General features: G+C 46.9%; 1 protein-coding gene across 5 annotated transcripts in view; it reads left to right on the top strand.

The window, feature by feature from the left end:
• The first annotated feature begins 380 nt into the window (after positions 1 to 380).
• The window catches only part of LOC115074075 (tetratricopeptide repeat protein 12-like), a 39611-nt gene continuing 14465 nt past the window's right edge, over positions 381 to 25526 (top strand). For 2 of the 5 annotated variants that reach the window (XM_029573196.1, XM_029573193.1), the window contains exons 1-7: positions 418 to 505; positions 1359 to 1449; positions 2624 to 2802; positions 3526 to 3553; positions 4545 to 4622; positions 10594 to 10715; positions 19449 to 19508. In XM_029573196.1, coding sequence (XP_029429056.1) covers positions 1389 to 1449; positions 2624 to 2802; positions 3526 to 3553; positions 4545 to 4622; positions 10594 to 10715; positions 19449 to 19508 — 528 coding nt within the window. In that variant the 5' untranslated portion in view covers positions 418 to 505; positions 1359 to 1388. Of the gene's footprint in view, positions 506 to 695; positions 798 to 1358; positions 1450 to 2623; positions 2803 to 3525; positions 3554 to 4544; positions 4623 to 10593; positions 10716 to 19448; positions 19509 to 25526 lie in introns of those variants that run through there. The other 3 variants (XM_029573194.1, XM_029573195.1, XM_029573197.1) reach the window with 3 other exon arrangements.

Here is a 25526-nt window from a genome sequence, read left to right as displayed (position 1 = left end):
TACATAATTTACATTTTCTGCAGCCTATTTATCGTGAAGTACTTTGCTGCTGTATTAGGCCACTTGAATGGACAGAAATAAAAAATATTAACACTTGAAAATAAATATCTATATAAGGTGTAGGTGATACCTTTTTAATCCGCCTAACTTAATACATCCCTTGACTAGCTTTCGAGTGCTCGCGCTCGCTTCTTCAGATCAGGAATTGAAATCGTCTTTGTCTTGTCCGTGTGTCCCTCTGACTAGATTCGTAAGTCCCCCTGTCCGTCGTGTGTGTCTCGCTGTTCCACTCTGTAGAAATGGCAAATGAAACCAATGCAGAGCTTGCCCAAGTTCCCGCCCTCCCGGCAGCGCGTCCTGAGCTGCTGGTTGCTAGGCGACCGCGCCGGGCCTCTGCGGCCTAACCAACAGCTCTGTCCCAGGTAAGGGAAGCCGGCTCACTCCTGGGTGCTTGTGGCCGAGCGCCGGAGAGAAAGGGCTCTGTGTTTGGCCACAGAAAAGAAAGGTTTGTGGTTTATTTTCGTGGAGTCGCGTGTATGTATGCGTGTGAGGGGAGGGGGGAAATAATTTTATTTTATATATATATATATATATATTTTTTTTTTTTTTATTTTTTTTTAATGGAGTGGAGGAGAGTTGGTTGACCGGCGACTCGGTGAAGCCGCCTCCCTTCACCTGGATTTTTCTCGGGAGCTGGGGAACAGGCTGCGGCGAATTTTTTTTGTTTTGAAAGCAGAATTACCGGTGCCCAGACTCCAACAAACAATCGAAACTGATGAGGTTGGGGGGCGTTTAGGGTAAGACGACTAAATGGCTCCATGTCATAACTGGAAAAGGGAATGAGCCCGTGCCCTGTTGCATTTTTTTTTTTTTTTTTTAGAGAGACGAGACCTACAGGTCCGTGAAACTGCGGTAAAAGCAAGGCTGGCTCTGCCTGGCCCTGATCTGTTTAGCCACCTTATTTCTTGCATATTAGTATCTGAAAGTGGAAAAGAAATAAAGAGAGGGCTTATTATTAATAACCTACGGAAGTTTGAAAAATAGTTTATTTTTGAGAAGATAAATAGCAGAGGACCCACTCCTCTGCATAAGAATATGTGGAAAGCAGATTTCTCATACTTGAAATATCTAGTCAAGAATTCATTGCCACAAAAGAGTTAACTGTGGAAGATCATACGGAAGGTGGCAGCACCTTGCCATATAAAATGCTTGCTAAGCGGATCATTTGCAAAGCTGTCCATGCATCTCCTGCCCCATGCGCTTTGGATTCTAAACAACAACAAAAAAAAGTGTAAGAATAAATTCACGATTATTATTATTACTAATAATGCATCAGGCACCTTTCTTGTTCCCTGCAGGCCAGTGCTTGAGAAGGGTCTGTGTCACCAATGGCTGGGAGGAATGAAGAAAATGACCTTGAAAAATTCCTGCAGAATGTGGATGAAATCTGTAAGTGAAACTATAGTGTTCTGCCATATGAGGGGTGATACTGGAACATGTACCGGGCATCCAGTCTAGAGATTTTAGTGTGTGTATGTGTTTGGAAGGGTGAGGGTGGGGTTATTGCATTTTGTTTCACTTCCTAAAGTTGTATATCTCTTCCCCTCATTTCATCTTGGTGACCTCCTTTATGGAGTTTGCTTTCATCTCATTTAAAAAAAAAGAAAAAACACCCTCAGTTTTGTTATGCATACTTGGTCCTTCATACTTGGTCAGCCATTTCAAAGCGGATCACATTCAGGTACTGAGGGTACAATCTAAGAAAAGTTTCAAACGGGCACGCATGTACCCGTGTGCATTGGCATGCATAGGACATGCGCATGTCCACTAGATTTTAAAAGCCGCCTACATGAGCGCCCATCTCCTGATATGTAAATTTATTTTTTTTTATTTTTGGTTTTTATATACCGATCTTCCTGCATTAAATATCTCATTATATAACGTGCATGCACATATGCGCATATGTTATAAAACAGCCCTGGCGTACGTATGTATGCGCACAGCCACATAAAGTCAGGTTTGAGCTGTGCAAGTTGGGGAATTTTATAACAGAACTAAGGCTAGAAACCAACATGATAGAGTTTTAAAAAATGATTAAAACATGGCTTTTTAAACAGGCATTTAAAGAGGGCAAAGACTGAGCATAATTAACGCTTATTATTTTTCCTTGAACCTTAACATAATACTGAGTTGCCCTACAAACTGAATTTCTGTCTTTTATGTGATTTTATTTGTTTTTGTCTTGTTTAGTAAGATTATAAGATTGTAATAGAATTAATAATTTAAGTTAAAACATTGTATTTTGTCTGTTTTAATTTTAATTTAATTTTATTTGAATTTATCATGATGTTAGCTAATTGTAACTACTGTAAACCAATATGATGGCTTGTTCCAAATACTGGTATAAAAACTTTAATAAATAATAATAAATGTATATGGTGGTGCCATTATTCTAAAGCAGTTTGCCATTGGTACTGAAAGGATGTGAGCTGCTTGTTACCAATCCCTCACATGCCCTGCAATATGTTTTTGTCATCTTCTGCTTTCATCCTCTGAGCAGTGTCCCTACCCCTTTTTCATTAATTGTGCATCTTATGCCCCCCCTCCTTTTTTTTTTTTAAAGCTGAACTGATTGAGGGGCTGAGTTCTGAAGACCTGGATGTTCGTCAGAGAGCAGTCTCCAAAGCTGATGAGAGAATATCAGCCATCAGTGAAAAGGGGGTTCAGGACGAAGAAGGATGCCGGACATTGCTGAACAGAACTGTGATTAACATCTCACCTGATCCTCATCCTCCTGTCCCTGTGAGACTTTCTTCTCTTTTGTGACCATAATATTCTCTGGGCTTCTGAAGCACTAATACCTGATTTTTCTGGCGTAGTACTGACCATGGCTGAGACCCCACAGCATCTTCTCTAGTGGGGAAGTGTAATGCAAATTGAAATAGGAGATGAATGTTCTATTCAAAATGTCTCTTCCTGTCACAGGATATGATACCATTTATTGAGCCATCATCAGAATGATTCAAAGATGTGCCTGAGCCCAAGATCATATCAGTCCAAAAAAATCTAGTTTTCTCTAGGATTAACACAGTTACTAGAACACTTCCTGTTACAGAAACCCTGACATATCTCTTTGAAAGCATGGCACGCCATCTGAGTTGGTTTTTTTTTTTTGTTTTGTTTTTTTAATGATCTTGTGCCCTAGAATTTAAATCTTGTGACTTATGCAACATAAAAAAAAAACCCCAAAAGGAGGGAAAAATCCATTCTCTAAAACGCCATAAACCATCTCCCCTGTAATCTGTTTCCTCTTTCAGCTGGCACGTTCTGCTTGATGACAATTGAGATTTGCCTGTAAGTTTTCTTAAGGCCACTTTATATTTCCAGAGAAAATGTCTAAAACGCTAAAGGTTCATTTAAAAATCAATTCAGTGTTACTTTTTTTTTTTTTTTAAGATACCAATATTTATTTTTCATTTTGTTTTTCTTTTTTTGGTTCATTATCTGATTTCTGTTTTCTCTTAGGAGCTGCAGAACAGGGAGATGAATAAAGGTACGTTTCATTTATTTTATGTATTTATTTTTATTTAAAAGTAATTATAGTCCACCTTATCCACTGTTCAAGATGATACCTCCAAGACAAGCAATAATAAACATTAAAGCAAATAGATGTACACAATGAAAACATACAAGCATAATCATCTGCTAGCAAATATCTGTCATTCCCCAATAATATTTTCATTATATGGTGGTTGACTTATAAGGGCATCTTATGACTTATTAGAGAAACAGGATAGTCTGTGCTAGCCCAATATGTCAGTGACAAATGCTTTGCAATACTATACAAAAGACTCTAATTCAGTTCCTAAGCTGGATGTGGATGCTATGGAGACAGAGGGAGTCCCAGTCATTGCTGAATGGTGACACATGCTGGCTGGTACTAGTGTGCATACACAGTGGGCTCCAAACTGTCACTGCGAAGGCTGGATTCAGTATGGTTCTCAAAATAAGGAAAATCCCCAGACAGTTTCTGAATGAAGACTCATGGCGCTATAAACCAACAGAGGTCGGTTCCAATTGAACTGGAAGCCCAGAAGAACAGGAGGAAAACTGCTGGGCCAAAAATACAATTAAAAGCTGATTAGTAGAAGGTGACCCGTGTCCTGGACCACAAGGGTAAACTAAACCCTTTAACTCGTCCGTTTGCAGCCCTTGGCAATGGGGAGGTGGAAGCAAGGCTGGAGACTAGGTAAGGTCAAAAGCATTGCAGTAGGTAGGATCCCTGTGGTCTCACATTCTATATTCCCATGCACTCACTCCCCTCCTCTCTTTTAAGGTTGTCACTGCTGCATTTAAAGTCCTAAAAAACAATGAAAACAAAGATTATAGTCATAATTTTGTTGTCTGCCTGAAAAATGTCAGCCTGGATTAGCTAGATGGGGGGATGCAGGGGTTGACATCTTATCTTCTGCAAGCTTTATTGAGCAGCTATTCTTCCCTCTTGCTGAAATGCCATTCTGATGGCTTCTGCACTCTTTCATTAGATGGCTTCCTGGCATTTATGGAAAAGGATGCAAAAGAGAGAGCCGAAAAAAGGAAACACAATACAGCGTTAGCAAATGGTAATTATATAATTAAAAAAAAAAAAAGATCTCCCTGCATAGCCACTAGGCTTGCTTCAGCCTGTATTCTATCTGGCTATCCTCAGGGAGCCATCGTGTAGGCCTTTCTCACTATGCCTTTCCATTTGGTTTCTTTGATGTGACAGGTTAACCAACAGGGTGCATAAAATACATGGCATTCCCAAGGAATGGGCATTATATGTTTTATTAGGCACTATGAGTGAAGTCTCATGTCTTTTATGGTATAAGAGATGACCCTTTGTGTTTGTTTTTTGAGGGGGGTCCATATAGTTTTGTATAATCCCATCTGCATACAATGACGTCTGTTATACAGTTCCAATGTGTGGTGGGAATGCTCAGTTTCCATTGACCAGAACTGTATTGTAAGAGAGTTCACTCACAGAGCATATTCATATGTGAGAAAATACTGCACGTCTACATTAGCAGGTGTATTATTCAAATCCTTTTTTAAAGTAAAACAATATATATGTTGCACCCTTTGCTTTGGAAAGGATGGAAGTGGAAGATTGCTACCTTACTCATGCACTAGCTTGATGATATGAAACGCTTCATCCTGAATATGAATGATAACAGTCTATTTGTTTCCAATTAGAATGATGTTTATACACTATAGCTCCTGAAGAAGCATTATTTGGGCTTGTTGTTTAATGTGTGCACAAATAGAATGGTTGTCTAAAATATATATTTTTTTAATACGCATCTTAAAATAAACAACTCTTGAAAAATCTATTTACTCTATTGCAAAGGTGGATGAATGAATTGACTGGGTGGACTGTGCATTGCAGGGCTCACTGATAGGCTTGTTGACATCTTTTGGGAGTTATGAAGACCATTCTTTCCAATTTTGGTTTGGCCTCGGAGGGAACTGGGAAAGCCATCGGGGCTCCCCTAGGGCTCAGAGCGTGCAAGGTGCACAAGTGTGCACCCCCTTGCGCGCGCCGACCCCGGATTTTATAACATGCGCGCATGTTATAAAATCGGGCATAGATTTGTGCGCACAAATCTACACCCATGCGTAGGTTCGAAAATCTGGTCCATAGTGAAACAGATGACACTCCTTTGCCATCCCGGACACATGCAACACAGCAGTGTCCAAGGCGAGCCCCTTCCTGGCTGGGCTCCACCAGACCTTACGCCATTTTCCTACACTACAGGCCATACAACAACTGATTGACCTGGAATGGGACGCTCCAGAGGCCACCTTTAATGGAGGGCAAGCCCTAGAAGCTCTCTACCCCTTGGACCCCGCAACGAAGAAACTCCTGAGGTTTCCCAAGGTCGACGCCCTGGTCTGTGCCACCACAAAACGTACTACCATACCAGTCGAGGGAGGAGCTTCACTCAAGGATACCAATGACAGGCGGCAGGAATCCATCCTCAAGCAGTCTTATGATGTATCAACTATGACCTTACAGATCACTGCCTGCTGCGCCATGGTATCACGCGCCTGCCTGGCTATGGCCAGGGACGCAACTAAGCCAATCGAGGCATTAGACCCAGCAATATCATTCCTCACGGATGCGACCTCAGACTTGGTACGCACCTCAGCCAGGAGCCTCTCGTCCATAGTGGCAGCCAGAAGACAGCTCTGGCTCCGAAGCTGGTCAGCCGACACGACCTTTAAGACGAAGCTCACAAGAATGCCCTTTAGAGGAATACTCCTGTTCGGAAGCGAACTGGACAAATTAGCTGACAGATGGGGCGAGTCCCCAGTACCCAGTCTACCGGAGGACAGAAACAAGAGGAACCAATGCCCCTCTCCCCGGGCACCCAAGTGCAGAGGATCCCAGCGTTTTAGACCACACAAAAAACACTTACCAAGCCCCTCGTCCCGCCGGCAGGGGACAGTCCTTTCGGAACAGACACAACAAAAGAGGAGCCGGCTCGGGACCAGGCCCCAGCCGCAACACGCAATGAGAATCAGCAGATCCATCTACAGGAGGGCAGACTATAGGGGGCAGACTCGCCCTATTCTACCAAAGATGGGTCGAAATAATGTCGGACAATTGGGTCCTATCCATCATCTGAGAAGGATACTACCTGGACTTCCACAGCATCCCCCCGGACAAGTTTGTGATTTCTCCGTGCCACGACCCCTCCAAGAGGAAGGTAGTGGAAACCACACTATCAAAACTCCTCGCCCTAAAGGCAATAACACCGGTGCCCACGCACCAACAAAATTCTGGGCACTATTCCATCTACTTCATCGTGCCCAAGAAAGAGGAAGCATTCCGGCTCATACTGAACCTCAAGACCGTCAATCGCTACCTGAAGGTACCGCACTTCCTCATGGAAACCCTGCATTCGGTCATAAAGGTGGTACAACCGGGAGAATTCCTGACCTCCCTGGATCTGTTAGAAGCCTATCTCCACATAACGATCCATCACATCCATCAGCGTTTCCTACGCTTCGCTATATTGGGCCATCACTACCAGTTCCAGGCCCTACCGTTTGGGCTAGCTACGGTTCCCTGAACGTTCACCAAGTTCATGGTGGTAGCAGCGGCGACACTGAGGAAAGAAGGAATCCTCGTGCACCCATACCTGGACGATTGGCTGATCAGAGTGAAATCGCCAGAGGAAAGCCATCAAGCAACCATCAGAGTCAAGGAACTACTGCAGAGCCTCGGGTGGGTCATCAACACACCCAAGAGCCACCTGCAGCCCTCCCAATCTCTAGAGTACCTGGGAGTCCGGTTCGACATCAAATGGAACAAAGTCACCCTTCCCCCTACAAGGAGAAGGAGATTGATGGAACAACTACGAGCATTGTTGAACTCCACTCTTCCCACGGCATGGGACTATCTCCAAGTCCTCTGGCTCAAGGCATCAATCATAGAAGTCGTCCCATGAGCAAGGGCCCACATGCAGCCCCTACAACATTCCCTACTGTCACAGTGGAACCCGATGTCTCAAAACTACTCCGCCCCCTCCGGCTACCGGCAAAGGTTCGGAACCATCTAAAATGGTGGCTACAAGAAGACCATCTGAGCGAGGGAACAAACCTATCCCCACCGGAATGGACCTTGCTCATCACGGATGTGAGCCTGCAAGGATGGGGAGCACACTGCCAGGAACTAACGGCCCAAGGGCAATGGGACAAAGAGGAGTTGGCATGGAACATAAACCGACTGGAAGCCCGAGCAGTCTATGGTTCAGTCACAGACTCCGGAGCAAATCAGTCAGTCATGTCGGACAATGCCACAACAGTGGCCTACATCAACCACCGGGGGGAAACCAGAAGCCAGCAGGTGTCTCTGGAAATAGAGCTCCTAATGACGTGGGCAGAATCAAACCTACAAGGGATATCAGCCACCCACATCGCAGGAAAAGACATCACTGCGGACTACCTCAGCAGAGAGAGTCTGGATCCAGGGGAATGGGCACGGTCTACAGCAGCCTTCCAGCGGATAGTAAACCACTGGGGAACCCCAGCCATGGATCTTCTGGCAACCGGGTCTAACACCCGGGTTCCCAAGTTCTTCAGTCGAAGACGGGAACCGCTGTCCCAGGGAATCGATGCCCTCGTCCAGACCTGGCCACAGGAGGACCTACTGTACACCTTCCCTCCATGGCCAGTACTGGACGGAATCATCCGCAAGATAGAACACCACACAGGGCTGGTATTTCTAGTGGCCCCCGGCTGGCCAAGAAGACCGTGGTTCGCGGACATGCGAAGACTTCTGGCGGGAAGCCCTCTACGCCTACCTCCACACAGGGATCTACTCCAGCAAGGACCGATCCTCCACGAAGACCCAACGAGATTCTCGCTTACGGTCTGGCCATTGAGAGGTCTCGCCTGAAGAAGAGTGGATACTCAGGACCAGTGATTGACACACTGCTCCGAGCGTGCAAGTTCTCCACCCCCTTAACATATATACGAGTATGGAGAATATTCGAAGCCTGGTGTGAGGACCGCGACATCCTTCCATGGACAGTCAAAATCCCCATGATCCTGGAATTTCTGCAGGACGGCGTGAACAAAGGGTTGTCCCTCAACTCCATCAAAGTGCAACTGGCTGCCCTGGCCAGCTTCAGACCCAGGGTGGACGGCACCAGCCTAGCAGCCCACCCAGATGACCCCTTTTAAAAAGCGGGAGACAAGCACATTCGGCCACCTCTAAAGTGGCCGATACCCCTATGGAATCTCAATCTAGTGTTAGACTTCCTAGCAGGAGTTTCGTTCAGACCAACTTGCGGTCTGTCCCTATGGCTCCTGACCTTGAAGACGGCATTCCTCGTGGCAATCTGCTCAGCCCATCGAATCTCCGAACTTCAAGCACTATCATGCCGGGAGCCGTTCCTCAGATTCACGTCAGGATCCATACAGCTGCGCACTGTACCCTCCTTCCTGCCAAAGGTGGTTTCTCGCTTCCATCTAAACCAAACCATCTCGCTACCATCTCCAGACGAGCATAAGGACTCTGAAGACTCACGCCTTCTTCGCCACCTGAATGTCGGCAGACTCCTAGTCCCATAACTGGAAAGATCGGATCCTGTACGAAAGACGGACCATCTATTCATTCTTCACAGCGGGAAGAAGCAAGGGGAAGTGGCCTCGCGGGCTACTATAGCCCGCTGGATCAAAGAAGTAATCAAGGCGGCCTACGTAGAGGCAGGCAAGCCTCCACCTCTACAAGTCAAGGCCCATTCCACAAGGGCCCAGGCAGTGTCCTGGGCAGAAACCAAGATGCTGTCACCCGCAGAGATCTGTCGGGCGGCAACGTAGTCCTCCTTCCACACCTTCTCGAGATTCTATCGCCTGGATGTGCAGGCCTAGGAGGTCACAGCATTCGCAAGGGCAGTACTAAATGGGCCATGGGCAGCTTTCACCTGGTTCGGGAGTAGCTTTTATACATCCCATTGGTCCTGAATCCATCTGCTACACGCTAGGAAATGTAGAAATTACATACCTGAATTTCATGTTCCTTAGTGTAGACAGATGGACTCAGCACCCCGCCCATGGCTGCCTTGTAATCAAGAATCCTCGGGGGAACATCCCCCCGAGAGCAACACAAGCACAAGTAAGCCAACCCTTATCTCTAGTTCAGACACCCATACTACCAGGTGTCGGCGCTTCTCGGTTGAGTGCCCTGGCGGTCTCCAGTTAGAAACCACGTCAACCAATCCGAGTAATCAAGTTAATCGAAATTATCCAAACACACCCACATCCATAATTGCTTTTCAAGGAGAAAACTGAAGAGCAGAGCCTCGTGCATGGGTATATGTAGTGCTGACATCACATTGAAATCTGACTCCGTCTCCAACTGCTATCAGGAGCACACTATACCCATTGGTCCTGAGTCCATCTGTCTACACTAAGGAAAATGAAATTATCAGGTAAGTAATTTCTACATTATAGTTCTCACTTGTTTGAGACTCAAAATTCTTTTTCTTGCCCCTAGTTCTGTGGTCAGTTTGGTTGGGAGTTTGCAACTTGTGCCCTAGCTTTTTTAGAGAAAGGGATCCTGGAGGTTGGGGTTAGACATCTTGTCTTGGGTACAGGTCAATACTGAGGGGCTGCAGATTCCACTCTCGGTTATGTAACAGTGCCTCAAAGTTTTGTTCTCTACCTCCATCTGCTGGTAAGGATGCATAAACCCAATTGTCTGGACTGATCTGTCATATTCCAGGAACGAAAATTAGCAGGTAAGAAACAATTTTCCTTTCCTCTATGCTGCTTCAGTGGCGTAGCTCATCAAAACCCCACCTTTGTGGTACAGTGGAGCAGTATGATGCTTCACTGTGCTAGTACAATAGAGCAGTCTGGCTTTCCCTTGCACTGGTATAGTGCATCAGAATCGCTTTCTCTGGTGGAACAGTCTGCTACTGTTTCTCTGCACGTGAGTAGACTATGCAGAAAGAGGGACAGATTGTGCAGCTAGTGCAGTGATGTGATTGGCTAGACTCCTTCTGGTAGATAATCACAAACATGTGTTTCTTGTTGCAGCGCTGAAGGAGATGGGGAACAAGGCATTTGCTAAAGGGGATTATGAAGATGCCATTCAGCGGTATTCAGAGGGGCTGGACAGGCTGCGGGATATGGAGGTTCTGTATACAAATCGAGCACAGGTCAGTGGTAAAAAAAAACCTGCTTTTAAAATATATGTTTGGTTAAAAAAAATACTTCAGTCGACTCCAATATCAAAGTGTAGCTTGTACTCCAAGACCTAAACCTCATTTAGATTGGTTCCAAGAATAGAGAATTCTGGCTAAAGTTACAGGGATCACCAACCAGCTCAGGTACACTTCAGAATTTGGATGCCTTAGGGTAGCCAACATGGTCCATGCTATAAAAGTTCTGGGTCATTGCAGAGCCAGTCCCAGTTTTACTTCATTGCATGTAGTTCCAATCTCTCTGTGAAAAGCAGGACTATAGACCCATAGAAACAATGGGGTAAAACTAAGCCTGACACTACCTGTCCTCATACATTCTTCTGGAGAGCACAGAAACAAATTGGAAGTTATATACAGGTTCAGCAGGACATAACTTTACCATCTGGGCCAGCCACTTCCATGTAGCTGACTAAAATTTCCATAGCTCTGACTGCTGTTCTCTGCCACATCACCCTCTAGCAGTAGCTGTACCAAGTGCACTCAAAGCATACTGCCATCCATCAGCTCTAGTGGCTGGAACAGACATTTTACTGCCACACTGCCCTCTAGCACCTGCATGGCTACAGCTGCCTTCCCTGTCTTTGCCGGTACAGTGCTCCAATGTGTCACAATCTGGAGTACTGCAACCAAGGGGGTCACAGGCAGATGGGCAGACACGTCCAGAATATACATTTTTTTTCCTTGCAGAAAGGGGAAAGCTATATCATATTTCCCTGTATGTACCCGGATCAGTCCAGACCATGGGTTGAGCCTCCTGTCCATCAGATGGAGACAGACCAAAACTGTAAGGGTATCTATAACAGGACGGAGCCTACCCTGCAACCCTTCAGTATTCGTCTGTCCCCAGTAGATGCAACAGCTCACCCTTCAGTTCCCTGTGTTTATTCCTTAGCCCTTACTTGTGGGTTCTCTCTCGTTTCTTATACAGGATCAAACAAGTATTGTTGTTCTTCGCTGTTTAAAAAAAAAAAAAGTCAGAAATTAGACTCTGTGTTTCTCTTCTCAGGAGACAGTTCCTGTCTTCTCGCTCTTGGGGAGCCTAGGGGGCTTGGCCCCTTGTTTGTAAAATAGCCTAGGCTCCCTTTTTTCCCGGTGGTCCAGTCACTCCCCCTAGACAGCCTTCTCTCACTCTCCCTTCCCCGGGACGTCTTTCTCCCAGTGCTGCCAGCTGGGAGGCTGTCATTCCCCTGCTTGCCCGATTGAAGCATTTCAAAAAAAAGTTTTAAAAAAGGGAGCTTTTTGCGTCGGGCTCATTTTGGTGAAGGCAGCTGGGATTGAGTGACGGGAGGGGCAGGGTTCGCTCTCCTGCCTCTGCTCCTGCAGGTACTGCAGCTCAACAGTGTTTCTTTGGTCATGCCGCTTTCAGCTGTCTGCCTGGCTTGTGGAGAGCCTGCGATCAGGCTCTCCAGGGAAAACTTGTGCTCCGGTTGTCTCCCGGGGGGTGAGGGCCCCTCCTCGGCAGCTTCTAAGTCTGGGTCTCGGGGCAGATCCACCAGAAGCATGGCGGTGCCGTTCCCGGGTCGTCAAACCGCGGGAACGGTGGCCATTTTGGGATTTCCTACAGCTACTTTCTCAGAGCTGCACAAGTCACAGGAGCCCGATTTGATTCTCTCTCCCCCCGATCTGAGCTCCAAACACCCTCCGGAGGTAGGTGATGATCCCGCCCCCCCTGCGGCCCAGGATATGCAGGGGCCTATCGGTGCGTGTGGTCCCTGGGGCTCCCCTCCACCGGATCACCCGACCTCTCTGGCGACTCCAGATCCGGACCCCGATGGCCAGATGATGGAAACTCCCCCTTCCTCTAGAGGGGGATGACCCTCGAGTCCTCCGCTTATTCCAAAGGGAGGAGCTCTATCCTCTTATTCCTTTTGTTATTCAGGAGCTGGGTATTGACACTCCGGCGGATGCGTTTAACGGCCGCTATGCCGGCCTCCGTGGACCCGATCCTGGCGGGACTTAGGCCTCTTCCACGCACTTTTCCCTTTCATCCCATGCACAAGCTGATGCTCCTAAGGGAATGGGAAGCTCCCAAGTCGGGGCTCCGAGTCAGGAGGGCTATGGATAAGCTTTACCCCTTACCGGAGGAGTGTCTGGAAATGCTGAAAATCCCTAAGGTGGATTCTTCGGTGACGGCTGTCACGAAGCACACCACCATCCCGGTGGTGGGTGCTACGGCCCTGAAAGATGTCCAAGACAGAAAGCTGGAGTTCTATCTCAAGCGTATCTTCGAATCCTTGGGTGTTCGGGCGTCGATCTGCAGCAGTCTCATGCAGCGGGCAAGTCTTAGGTGGATGCAGCAATTACTCAGCACCCAGGACCTCCCGTCTGCAGAGGCAGAGCAGGCTGAAAGATTGGAAGGTGCAATAGCGTATGGGGCTGATGCCCTTTACGACTTGTTCACCGTCCAGGCAAAGGCGATGGCTTCCGCGGTCTCGGCCAGGAGGCTTCTCTGGCTCCGGAATTGGTCGGCCGACTCCTCTTCCAAGGCCCAGTTGGGCACGCTTCCTTTTAAGGGCAAGTTGCTCTTTGGTGAGGACCTGGAGCAGCTTATTAATTCCTTGGGTGAAAACAAGGTACACAAGCTGCCTGACGACCACCCGAAACAGTCTAGAGCTTTCTTCCTAGCTCGTACACGTTTCTGGGGGCAGCGACGTTATAATGCCCAGCCAAGAGGGTCTTTCTCTAGGGGAAACTCCTCCAGATCTCAGTCCTGGTCGCAGTCCTTTCAAGGCCATCGCGCCTTCCGAGATGGCCTCCCGCAGAGCTCCACTGCAAAGCCTGCCTTCCAATGAGATTCGGCGGGCCCATTCCTCTGTCCCGAACTTAGGGGGTCGTCTATCTCTTTTTTTTTTTTTCCTCGAGGAATGGGCCAAAGTCATGTCGGATCAGTGGGTACTCGACATAATCGGGAACAGCTACACTTTAGACTTTGCTCGAGACCTACCGGAGCTACACACAGTCTCTCCTTGCGGATGTCAGAAGCGGGCGGCTGTGTCTCAGACCCTCTCCAGACTGCTCGAACTGGGAGCCATAGTCCCAGTCCCCACAGAGGAACAAGGCGCCGACCAATATTCTATCTACTTCGTAGTACCGAAAAAGGACAGTTCCTTCCGTCCCATTCTGGACCTCAAGCGAGTCAACCGAGCTCTCAAGGAGCCTCATTTTCGAATGGAGAACCTAAGGTCAGTAATAGCAGCTGTTCACCCCGGCGAATATCTGGCCTCCCTAGATCTGACGGAGGCCTACTTACACATCCTGATCTGGGCCGAGCATCAGAAATTTCTCAGTTTCCACATCCTGGGCCAACAGTTTCAGTTTTGGGCCCTGCCCTTCGGTCTCACCACAGCTCCGCGCACGTTTTCCAAAGTCATGGTGGTGGTGGCGACCTCGCTGCGACCGGGAGTCTTAGTGCATCCTTATCTGGACGATTGGCTAGTGTGCGCCAAGTCGGAATCTCTTTGCAGGCTGGCAGTCGACAGAGTTCTAGCTCTACTCACTTCGCTGGGCTGGATTATCAACTTTCCAAAAAGCCATCTGAACCCTTCGCAGGTGTTGGAGTTCCTGGGGACTCGCTTCGGTACCCGCATAGGCAAGGTATTCTTTCCGGACGTTCGGGTGTTCAACTGATGGATCAAGTCCGCAATTTCATCCTCATGCCTCTCCCTACGGCCTGGGATTACCTCCAGGTGCTGGGGACCATGGCTTTCACTATCGACCTGGTCCCATGGGCTTTTGCGCATATGCGTCCCTTACAGAAAGCTTTGCTATCCTGCTGGAAGCCGGTCTCTGAGCAGTTTCAGATGGAGCTCCCGCTCTCCGACTCTACCATCGGCGACATGCAGTGGTGGCTCTCACTCCAGCACCTCCTGAAGGGCATATCCTTACAGACTCCGCACTGGGTAGTAGTAACAACGGATGCCAGCCTCTCAGGCTGGGGAGCAGTTTGCCTGTCACAATCTTGTCAGGGACGGTGGTCCCCGGTACAGTCCCACTGGCACATCCATCGTCTGGAGGCCCGAGCGGTCCATCTGGCTCTCCAGGCTTTCCTCCCGCTCATTCGCCACAGGGTGGTGCATGTGCTCTCGGACAATTGCACTGGCTACCTGTGGCTTACAGGATAATTTATAAATCTATGTCGCTGATACCCAAAGCCATTCAAAACAGAGAAATGCTCTGGTTTACAGATGAACTACAATTCAAAACGTCTTCCCGCCCAACGAGATTCCAGAATTTAGCCAAACTAAATATCCCAGCACCCAATCTGACTAAACTCTCTAGCACAAAAGATCGATCTTTCATCATTGCTGGATCAACAATATGGAACACCATGCCCTCTGAATTACGCCAGGAACTCTGTTACAAAAAATTTAAACAAAACCTTAAAACCTGGCTATTTAAAAAAGCCTACTATCAATGATCTGAATCCTCAACTACTCTTCCTAACTGCCACAATCTCTCATATATTGCTGATATTCTATTAATATAAAGTTATATACTGTATTGTTTTTCGTTTAGTTTCCTTGTTATATTGTAAAGCGCAATGCTGAATTACTGTTTGAATGTAAACCGAGGTGATGTTATTTACGTACCCCGGTATAGAAAAATCTATAAATAAATAAATAAATAATACATCAATTGTCAAGGGGGCACAAGGAGTCGCCTGGTGGCGTTGGAGGCCAATAAGCTCTTTGTCTGGGCGGAATGTCACCTGGAGAGACTGGCAGCATCTCACATAGCAGGCAAGGACAGTGTGTAGGCCGATTTTCTCAGTCAACAGCATCTCGATCCCGGCGAGTGGGAGTTGTCCGCCGAGACAATGCAGGTGGGGAACTCCTCACATGGATTTGATGGCGACCTTGGGCAATGCTCAAGCTCCCCGATTCTTCTGCCGCTGGAGGGAACACTGCTTGGAAGGGGTGGATGCCTTTGTTCTCCCTTGGCCCACTGACATTCTCCTCTGTGTTCCCCCCACCTGGCCCTTGGTAGGAAAGGTTCTCAGAAGAATAGAACTCCACAGGTGTCCAGTCGTTCTCGTAGCTCCCAAATGGCCACACAGACCGTGGTTCGCGGATCTAGTAAATCTGGCAACAGATGGCCCTCTTCGTCTCGGTCATCTTCCGCATCTTCTCAGGCAAGGTCCAGTATTTTTTGATCAGGCAGATCACTTCTGTCTAGCGGCTTGGCTTTTGAACGGCGGAGATTGAGAAAAAAGGGATATAAGGAGGAGGTTATATCTACCCTTCTGCACTCTCGTAAGATCTCTACTTCGCTCTCCCATTCTGGGTTTGGAAGGTCTTCGAAGCGGCTTGCGCAGAATCGGGGATCTCGGTTCGCTCTGCCCCGGTCTCCTTGGTCCTTTCATTCCTCCAGAAGGGCCTCTCCAAGGGCCTTTCTCTCAGCTCCTTACGCATTGTCCAAGTGTCCGCTCTTGGCTCCCTCCTCGGCAGTGTGAAGATCTACCGCTAGCGTCTCACCCGGATGTGGTCCGTTTTCTCAGAGGGGTCAAGCATTTGAAGTCACCCGTCTGAGTCACTTGTCCTTCGTGGAGTCTTAATTTGGTTGTGCGGGCTCTCTGTGGGGCTCCCTTTGAGCCCCTCCATCGGGCTACTCTCAAAGACTTGACGCAAGACTGTGTTTTCTTGGTCTCTATTTTCTCTGCCAGGCACGTGCCGGAGATCCAGGCGTTGTCTTGCCGGGAGCCCTTCTTGCGTTTTTCTGATTCGGGTGTTTTCCCTTAAGACCGTACCTTCCTTCTTGCCGAAAGTTGTCTCCTCCTTCCACGTCAACCAGTCTGTGGAACTTCCGGCGTTCTCTGCTGAAGATGTTGCGGGTCCCGCCGGCTATGACCTTCGCCGTCTGGATGTTAAACGCGTCCTCTTGCATTACCTTCAGGTCACAAATGAATTTCAGGTTTCTGACCACCTCTTTGTCCTCTGGAGTGGCCCAAATAGGGGCAAATAGGCTTCTAAGACCACAATCGCTCAATGGTTAAAGGAGGCAATTTTTTTTCAGCCTATATCTGCCAAGGTCAAGTGATTCCTGAGGGTCTGCAGGCTCATTCTTTGCGTTCTCAGGCCACTTCCTGGGCGGAGAGTCAAACTGTTTCTCCCCAGGAAATTTGCAGGGCAGCAACTTGGAAATCGCTGCATACCTTTGCTTGGCATTATCGTCTTGATGTTCAAGCACCAGTCTTCGTTTCTTTCGGAAGGCAGGTACTTCAAGCAGGATTTGTTCGGTTCCACCCTGTCTAGGGAAGCTTGCATACATCCCATGGTCTGGACTGATCCGGGTAGGTCCAGGGAAAGAAAAATTAGTTCTTACCTGTTAATTTTCGTTCCTGTAGTACCACGGAACAGTCCAGACGCCCTTCCCTGTTCTCTATGTCGTCCACTCAAAGTTTTCTCTCCTTCCATTGCAGGCTATGTCCAGCGTTCTCTGATACTTTATGGTTATAATTGAGGCACCGGAAGCATCTCAGTGATGTCTATGATTCAAGAGCGTTTTTTCCTCTACAGAGTTCCTATAGTTATGATTGTTAACGTTTTTTGCTGAGTTCTCTGGTTTTTACTTGCGTTCTCTTGTTACTTGCTTGATCCCTGAGGGTTCTCTTTATTATTTCTGTTTTGACAATAGTCATACTGAAGGGTTGCAGGGTAGGCTCTGTCCTGTTATAGGATACCCTTACAGTTTTTTGGTCTGTCTCCATCTGCTGGACAGGAGGCTCAACCCATGGTCTGGACTGATCCGGGTACGTACAGGGAAACAGCAGTGATTTGCCATCCCAGACTTTAGATTAATCTCTTTTAAAACATTGGAAGGTAAAGTCTGGGATGGCAAATCATTGCTATTTCCCTGTACGTACCCGGATCAGTCCAGACCATGGGTTGAGCCTCCTGTCCAGCAGATGGAGACAGACCAAAACTGTAAGGATATCCCATATCAGGACAGAGCCTACCCTGCATCCCTTCAGTATTTGTCTGTCTCCAGCAGATGCAGGCAGCTGAACCTGCGGTTCCCCTTCTTCTCTCCTTATCTTTGTCCCTGTGGGGATTTTTATTCCTAATTTTTACTGGATCAAGTAAGTATTACCTCTTGTCTATTTATAAAAAAATAAAATAAAATAAAGTTACTTCTGAAAGATTCTCTGTATTTTTCTGGGAGACAGTTCTGTCTCCTCGCTCTGCTAGGGGCCTAGGGGGACTTTGCCCCTTGAAATCTTCAGCCTAGGCTTCCTTTCCCGGTGACCTTCTGGGGTGATACTGGTGGTCCAGTCAAACCCCCTTGACTAGCTGTCCACATAGGACTGGTGAGAAATAATCTTTCCCCTGCACTGCTATTTAAAAAAAAAAAAAAAAAGGGAAAGATATTTATTTTTAAGTACTATTTTAAGAACCATGGACAGCTCTGGCAGCGTGCAGCGTTCACTCTCTGCCTCCGCTGACTGGCCGGCATAGCTTTTAAGCTCAGCTTTTTTTTCTCCTCACAGCACTTTTTTTTTCCTCGGACGCTGATGCCGCATTCCAGCGTCTGCAGTGCCTGTGGAGAGCCTGCCACGAGGCTCTCCCATGAAGACCTTTGCTTTGGGTGTCTGCTGGGTGGGGAGGGCCCCTCTTCGGCATCCCAGACTACTGCGACCCAGGGCCGAGCTGCTCGAAGCATGGCCAGGCAAGGCCATTCCCGACCCAAAAAACCGTGGGAACGGCAGCCATTTTGGAAACAAACTCTGATTCAGAAACGGGGCTACAAGATGCAGGTGAGCCTGTTTATTTGATTTTTACACCGGATTTGAGCCCCCCTCACTCCCCGGAGGGGGTGCCTGACTCCCCCCCCCCCCCCCCCCCCGCCTAAGGCCCCACGGTTTTCTCTTCCACAGCCCCCTAAGAAGCCGGAGGGGCAGGGTTCCATTCGAGTTAGGGTGGTCCCGGGGGTTCTGCCACCTCCGGATCCTCCGCAGCCGCTGTCTGTCCCTGATCTGGATACTGATCCTCTGCTTCCCAATCCCCCCTTGAGGGGGACAATCCACGAGTGCTCTGCATATTTCAAAGGGAGGAGCTGGAAACCCTTATTCCTTTCATTTTGCAGGAACTGGGAATAGAGGTGCCCCCTGAGGATATTGTTACGGCCTCAATGCCTCCTAACACAGACCCAGTCCTGGCGGGACTTAGGGCTCCTCCGCGTACATTTCCATTCCATCCCATGCACAAGCTGATGCTGCTCCGGGAATGGGAGTCCCCGGAGGCGGGACTCCGAGTGGGTAGGGCTATGGACAATGTGAATAAATCTTAATGCAAGAGCATTGTTCATACAGAATTATTTCAATTGTTCAATTGTTCTATTGTTCCATCTTTTCAATTTATCAGTTTCTTGTTACTTGCTTGATCTTTGGGAGTTATATCTGCTTTGAAAGTACTTTATACTGAAGGGATGCAGGGTAGGCTATGTCCTGTTATGGGATACCCTTACAGTTTTGCTCTGTCTCCATCTGCTGGACAGGAGGCTGAACCCACGGTCTGGACTGATCCATGGTACTACAGGAACAAAAATTAGCAGGTAAGAAACAATTTTACTTTAGCTAATCTTCAATCTCCCATCATTTCCTGAATATTTATACACTGTCTGTATGCACAGAGAGATTGTGTGATACATTTCTAACAGATCTGGAGTATCACTATCTCAGTTTCTTTCCAGGCTTACATAAAGCTGGAGAAGTACCAGGATGCAGTATCAGACTGTGAGTGGGCACTGAAGGTGAGTGACCCAGCCTAGGAAAGTCTCAGCTGACAGATCTGATTTTTTTTTTTATCACCTTTATTTAATTAAGAATAAATACTATCAAGGGAGTTAGGTCCACATTCTGTGTGTACACCAACGAAGAGAGGAATGTAGGAAATTCAGAGTCCTTCTCTTTTCAGTTAATAAGAATTCTCTTTATTTCTGTCTTTTAAAAACTGCACAAATTTTCATTTCAAAGGACTCCTGAAATTCAGGGCAATTTTAACAGCAATTTAAAATGTCCCCCGAAACGGGCACCGTATTTTGCTGAGGAGAGGGCTGTGTCGGGAGGGACAAAAGAGTGTTTATTCATACACATGCACAAATTTCTGTCAGAAAATTGCCCTGAATTTCAGGAGTTCTTTGAAATGAAAATTCATGCAGTTTTTAAAAGACAGAAATAAAGAGAATTCTTATTAACTGAAAAGAGAAGGACTCTGAATTTTCTACATTCCTCTCTTCTTTGGTTAACTAGAATAATGCATAGGGCACTGCCTAGTGATTTGACCATGGCATTATTTATTTATTTACCCACCCAATTTAATACCGAGGCCCTAGGTGGTAAACATAAAAAGCATTCACAATAAAACTAGCAAAGAAAATTAAAAACAAAACAGATCAACAAAAACACAATCCACCTGCTTCAAAGCATCCTGCAGAACGTATGGGATCAATAGAAATTTTACAAAAACACCTATCTGAACAAAAAGGTTTTCAGCAAACCCTTAAAAGCTTTGCTGCAGTCCATCTGACATAACTCTGGAGGGATTGAGTTCCAAAACATGGGAGTCGCCACCAAGAAGGCACACTCTTTTGTCTCCACCAATAGTGCATGTAGAACAATCATGTTGCTGATTGTGCGACCTTGGAGCAGTTATTTTATCTCTGCTTGCTTGTTGACCTAGCTGTAATTTTGTAATAGTAGTTACAGCTGTTGCTTATACTGCAAACAAATAACCACCACTATCACCTTGTTTTATGACAGACCTCCTCAAGGAAGGGATTTTGATGCAACCTTTCCTGGACAGTTGACTGAAACAGGTGAAGTCCTTGAGTCCAGATGTTGTGCAGGCAGGTTCAGGCATTACGAGTGCTAGGAACCCAATGGTGTGAATCTACCTTCAGACCCTAGGATCCATGATGGCAGCCTTGGATCTCTTAACATAAGTGTGTGCATAATGTGTCTTTTTAGAAGACCTTGTTTTCCAGATGGAGTCCCAGTCTAGAGAGAATTCGGGGAGATTACCGCTCCCAGGATCGGTGAGGCTGAGTCTGCAATGTTGGCTGGACATGGAGCACTTAAAGCGGGGGATGGAATTATTGTCCCCCTCCTGGATGCCAGTCTTTTGGGCTGGGGAGCACACTGCCATGAGCAGTTTATTCAAGGAAACTGGTCTCCAGAGGAAGCAAGTTGGTCCATAAATCAATTAGAGACCAGAGCAATTTGCCTAGCTCGTCTCCAGTTTGCTCCTCGGCACATAGGACAGGCAGTCAGGGTGATGTCTAACAATGCTATGCAGTGGCATACATAAATCATCAAAGGGGAACTCTTGAGTCCACAAGTATTGTTGGAGATGGACATGCTACTCCTTTGGGTGGAAAAGAATTTACATTAATCATTGCAGGGGTGGAAAGTACCCAAGCAGACTCCCTTGATCGTCATGTGGTAGATTTCGAGGAATGGTCCCTCTCTCAGGAGGCCAATGGGACTTGCCTGATTGGGATCTGAGGGCAAGCAGCCAGAATGTGAAGGTCTACAGATTATTAAACATATCTCCTCCTTGGCCCATGATAGGCGTGCACTGTTGTCACGGTGGAGTCCGGTGTCAGAGCAGTTCCACCTACCCTTGCCTCTGCTTCCAGAGTCCAAAGCCAGTCTGTCATGGTGGCTTTCGCGCGACAATCTGGAGAAGGGGGTGGATTTGAACCCACCGAATTGACTGATAGTCTCCACCGATGCGAGTCTGTCAGGTAGAGGAGCTGTGTGCGACACCGGATCCACCCAAGGGCTTTGGTCTCCAACAGAGGGCTCGTGGTCCATCAATCGTCTCAAGACAAGAGCGGTACGTCACGCCGTGACCCTTTTTTGCGGATTCATGACGATAGGGTGATGTTACGCACGGTTCCTTCCTTTGTTCCTAAGGTGGTTTCGGCCTTTCATGTTAATCAGACAGTGGAGCTTCCAGGGTTCCCGCAGGGTTCCAGGGGGTCGCCTCAGGACAAGGATCTTCTTCTTTTGGATGTGCGTTGGGTCTTATTGCGTTATCTAAAGATTACCAATGACTTCAGATGCTCCGATCATTTGTTCATTCTTTTCGGGGGTGCAAAGAAAGGGGACAAGGCATCTAAAGCGACCATTTCTCAATGGATTAAAGAGACTATTACTTCAGCATACTTGGTCTGCGGCCGCCAAGTGCCTTTGGGTCTCCGAGCTCATTCCTCCAGGGCTCAGGCTATTTCCTGGGCGGAGTGTCAGTTGCTATCACCTCAGGAGATCTGCCGGGCGGTGGTGTGGTCCTCTTTGCACACATTTACTAAGCATTATCGCTTGGACCTTAAGGCCTCTGATGAGGCGTCCTTTGGTGCAAGTGTTCTACACGTGGGTCTTTCGAGTTCCCTCCCAGTGTAGGGTGGCTTGGGTACATCCCACTTCTCTGGACTGATCCTTGTACGTATAGGGAAAAGAAAATTGGTTCTTACCTGCTAATCTTTGTTCCTATAGTGCCAAGGATCAGTCCAGTGGCCCACCCCTTACTTCAGTTACCGAAAGACTGTGTTGGCCTCAATTTGCCTAGTTTTTCATACAGCTCCTTTTTTCCAGATTACGATTGTGGAGCAGTTTTTTTTCTAACGGTTTATTTACTCATGTTGTTTCCTTGGGGGACAGTGGTTTTTGGTCGCCCCTTCGCCCGTGGTGAAGGTTAGGAAGTTATCAATTTCCTTGGCTTATGTATAGGTTTGGAGAGTGAAGACTGGTGTAACATCCATCAGAGTACCCCTGCGGCCACATCTGTTCCATTGATTTGGAATTTTTGCAAGAGGGCCTATCTAAGGAATTGGCTCCCAATACCTTGGAAGTTCAGGTGGCAAACCGATTTCTTCTCATCCAGATGGTTCCTGAGGGGGTTACACATGCAGCCTCTGCTAAGGTTACTGGTTCCTCAGTGGGACTTCAATTTGGTTTTGTCTTTCTTAGCGGGCCCAAGAGTTACACCTCTTAAGGATATCTTCTTCTACTGGAGACTATCTTTCTTGTAACAATTTGTTTGGCTTTCATTAGGGAAACCTTTCTTGCGCATTACAAAGGAAATGGTCCAGATTCATATGAGTCCTTCCTTTCTTCCCAAGATAGTGTCTGAGTTCCATTTGAATTGGTCAACCTCCTTGTCTTCCTTTTCCAGAAAGGATTACAGAATCCTTCGGCAGCTGGACATGAGGCAACTTCTTTTAAGATATCTGAAGGTCACTAGTGCTTTGCGGCATTCTGATCACCTCTTTGTTCTGTATGGAAGTATATAGATTGGTGAAGTGGCCTCCAGAGCTACAAAGGCACAGAGGTAGCTTATGTGGACACTGGAGTGCCACTGCTAGAATTAGGGCTCATTCTATGAGAGCTCAAGTGGTTTCTTGGGTGGAGTTACATTTGCTTTCTCTTTTTAGAGATTTGTGTGGCAGTGATCTGATCATCATTCCATACCTTTTCTAGACATTGCTGTTTTAATATACTAGCTCGAAAGGAAGCTTCTTTTGCATTGGTGATATTGCAAGGGGCAATTAAGGTACATGAGGAAGTAAATTAGGTACATTCCACTGCTCAGGCTGGATGAAAAGGAAGGTGAAATTACTACTTACCTGATATAATTTCCTTTCTTTTAATATAGTCAGACCAGGCCAGGACGCTCCCTTTGCTAGTCATTACGATTATTGTATTGTCCTTTTTGCCTCTGAGTAAATAATTTACAGATAGAAGAAACATATTGTTAAACTGATGAAGTATGATCATACTACTCTGCTGGTAAGTTATGTATTTTTTTCCTTGTTTGGGCTTTCCCGATTCTAGTTCTACTGGAAGTTCACTGGATTAAATAATTTATAGGTGTAAAAAACCAAGGGTTTGAAAAAAAAAACAACAAAACAAGGAAATATTGTTTAAGAGATTTTGGTTTTAAGCTTGTACACAGTTTGCATGTTACAGAAATACTGGCAGGCTGGTTTCAGCATAGAGTTATATAAGGGTGACATTAGCGAGCCTGTTGATCTCTGATTCTATCTGCTGGTTGGCGTGCATAACAAACCCACTGGTCTGGCCTGGTCTGTCTGCATTAAAGGAAAGGAAATTTATCAGGTAAGTAGTAATTTTACCTTCCTTGTTTAATTACCTTGCTACTATGAGTTTAAAGCAGAGCTGCAGGCCTGTCAAAGGAGGTTTTGCAATGCTAATTACTGCAGAGACTCTGAATGTACAAAGCAGTCTTTCCTTGTTTTAATTAGCTTGCTACTTTGCATTTAAAGCAGAACTTCAGTCTTATCAGAGGAGGTTTGCCTTACAAATTACTGCAGAGACTCTGAATGTACAAACTACCTGGTTCAACTACCTTGCTGCTTGAAGTTTGAAGTAGAACTGCAACCTTATTAGGAGTTTTGCTTGCCAATCACTACTGAGATTGTGAATGCACAAAGCATTATTTTTGTAACAATTATCTGGCTACTTGGAATTTAAAAAAGGGCTGTAGCCTTATAAATGAGTTGACCTTGCCTATTACTGCAGGAGCTATGAGTATACAAAGTAGTATTTTCGATGACGTTGCCTCAGTGTTGTGAGCTTTAAGAATCTGAGTTGGAGTTTTTCTGTAGAAATAGGTCCTCCCAAACATTACAAGAACTGAGAAATAGGCTGTGTTGTAGCTTAGGTTGCTGTATGTTTTGTTTTGCCAGAACGAATAAATGGGTGATTATAAAATTAATTACCAGTGTCTTCAACTACCCAAGGGTCAGAGTACAAACCAGTAGGCTATACACTGGTATGTGCTGTCACCAGGAGGATTGCCATACCAGTAGAAGGGGACATAAAGGATGTGGAGGATAAGCAGATTGAGCAAGTACTGAAGCAGGCCTGTAGCACTGCAAATAGCAGCCTGCAGCTGCATTATAGCAAGATCTGGTTTGCATTTGTCACATCATGTTCAAGAAGAGATGTCCAGGTTTGGTGATGAAGTTCTGAAGTAGACTTCCCACTTGGAGCCAGGACGGCGTATCTAGTTAATGCCTCCTTTGATTCTGTGCTTACCACTTCAAGATGTAAGGCATCCATAGTGGCAGCGAGGAGATTTAGGGGTAGATTTTCAAAGGGTTACGCACGTAACTCCGAAAACCTGCCCCTGTGCGCGCCGAGCCTAATTTGCATAGGCTCGGCGGTGCGCACAAGCTCCAGGACATGCGTATGTCCCAGGGCTTTGAAAAAGGGGCGGGAAGGGGGCGTGGGCATGGTGCTGATCCGGTGTCCCGAGTTCTCTGGCACAGCAGCTGTGCCAGAGTATCGCGCCCCAGCAGCTGGCCAGCGCACGCAAGATACACCTTCAAGAGGCAGGCGTAAAAAATAAAATAAGGTAGGGGGGATTTAGGTAGGGCTGGGGGGTGAGTTAGATAGGGGAAGGGAGGGGAAGGTGGGGGGGAGTGAAAGAAAAGTTCCCTCCAAGGCCACTTCAATTTCGGAGCGGCCTTGGAGAGAACTGGGAAAGCCATCGGGGCTCTCCTAGGCGCGCACATGTTATAAAATCGGGTGTACATTTGTGCGTGCCAGGTAGCACGCACAAATGTACCCCACGCGTGTAGGATTAAAAATCTGCCCCATAGTGTGGTTGCATAACTGGTCAGCAGGTTCCAATTCTAAGACTAATTTGACTAAACTTTTTTTTTTTTTAAGGGAATCTTTTGATGGGGGAGGATTTTGTAAAGATGGCCAAGATTTGGGGTGAGTCCAAGGTTCCAGCATTC

Source organism: Rhinatrema bivittatum, chromosome 12 (assembly GCF_901001135.1).
Source record: "Rhinatrema bivittatum chromosome 12, aRhiBiv1.1, whole genome shotgun sequence".
In the NCBI taxonomy this organism is placed as follows: domain Eukaryota; kingdom Metazoa; phylum Chordata; class Amphibia; order Gymnophiona; family Rhinatrematidae; genus Rhinatrema; species Rhinatrema bivittatum.
The sequence above is the reverse complement of the archived record's forward strand: the minus strand, read 5'-3'. Positions and strand labels throughout refer to the sequence as shown.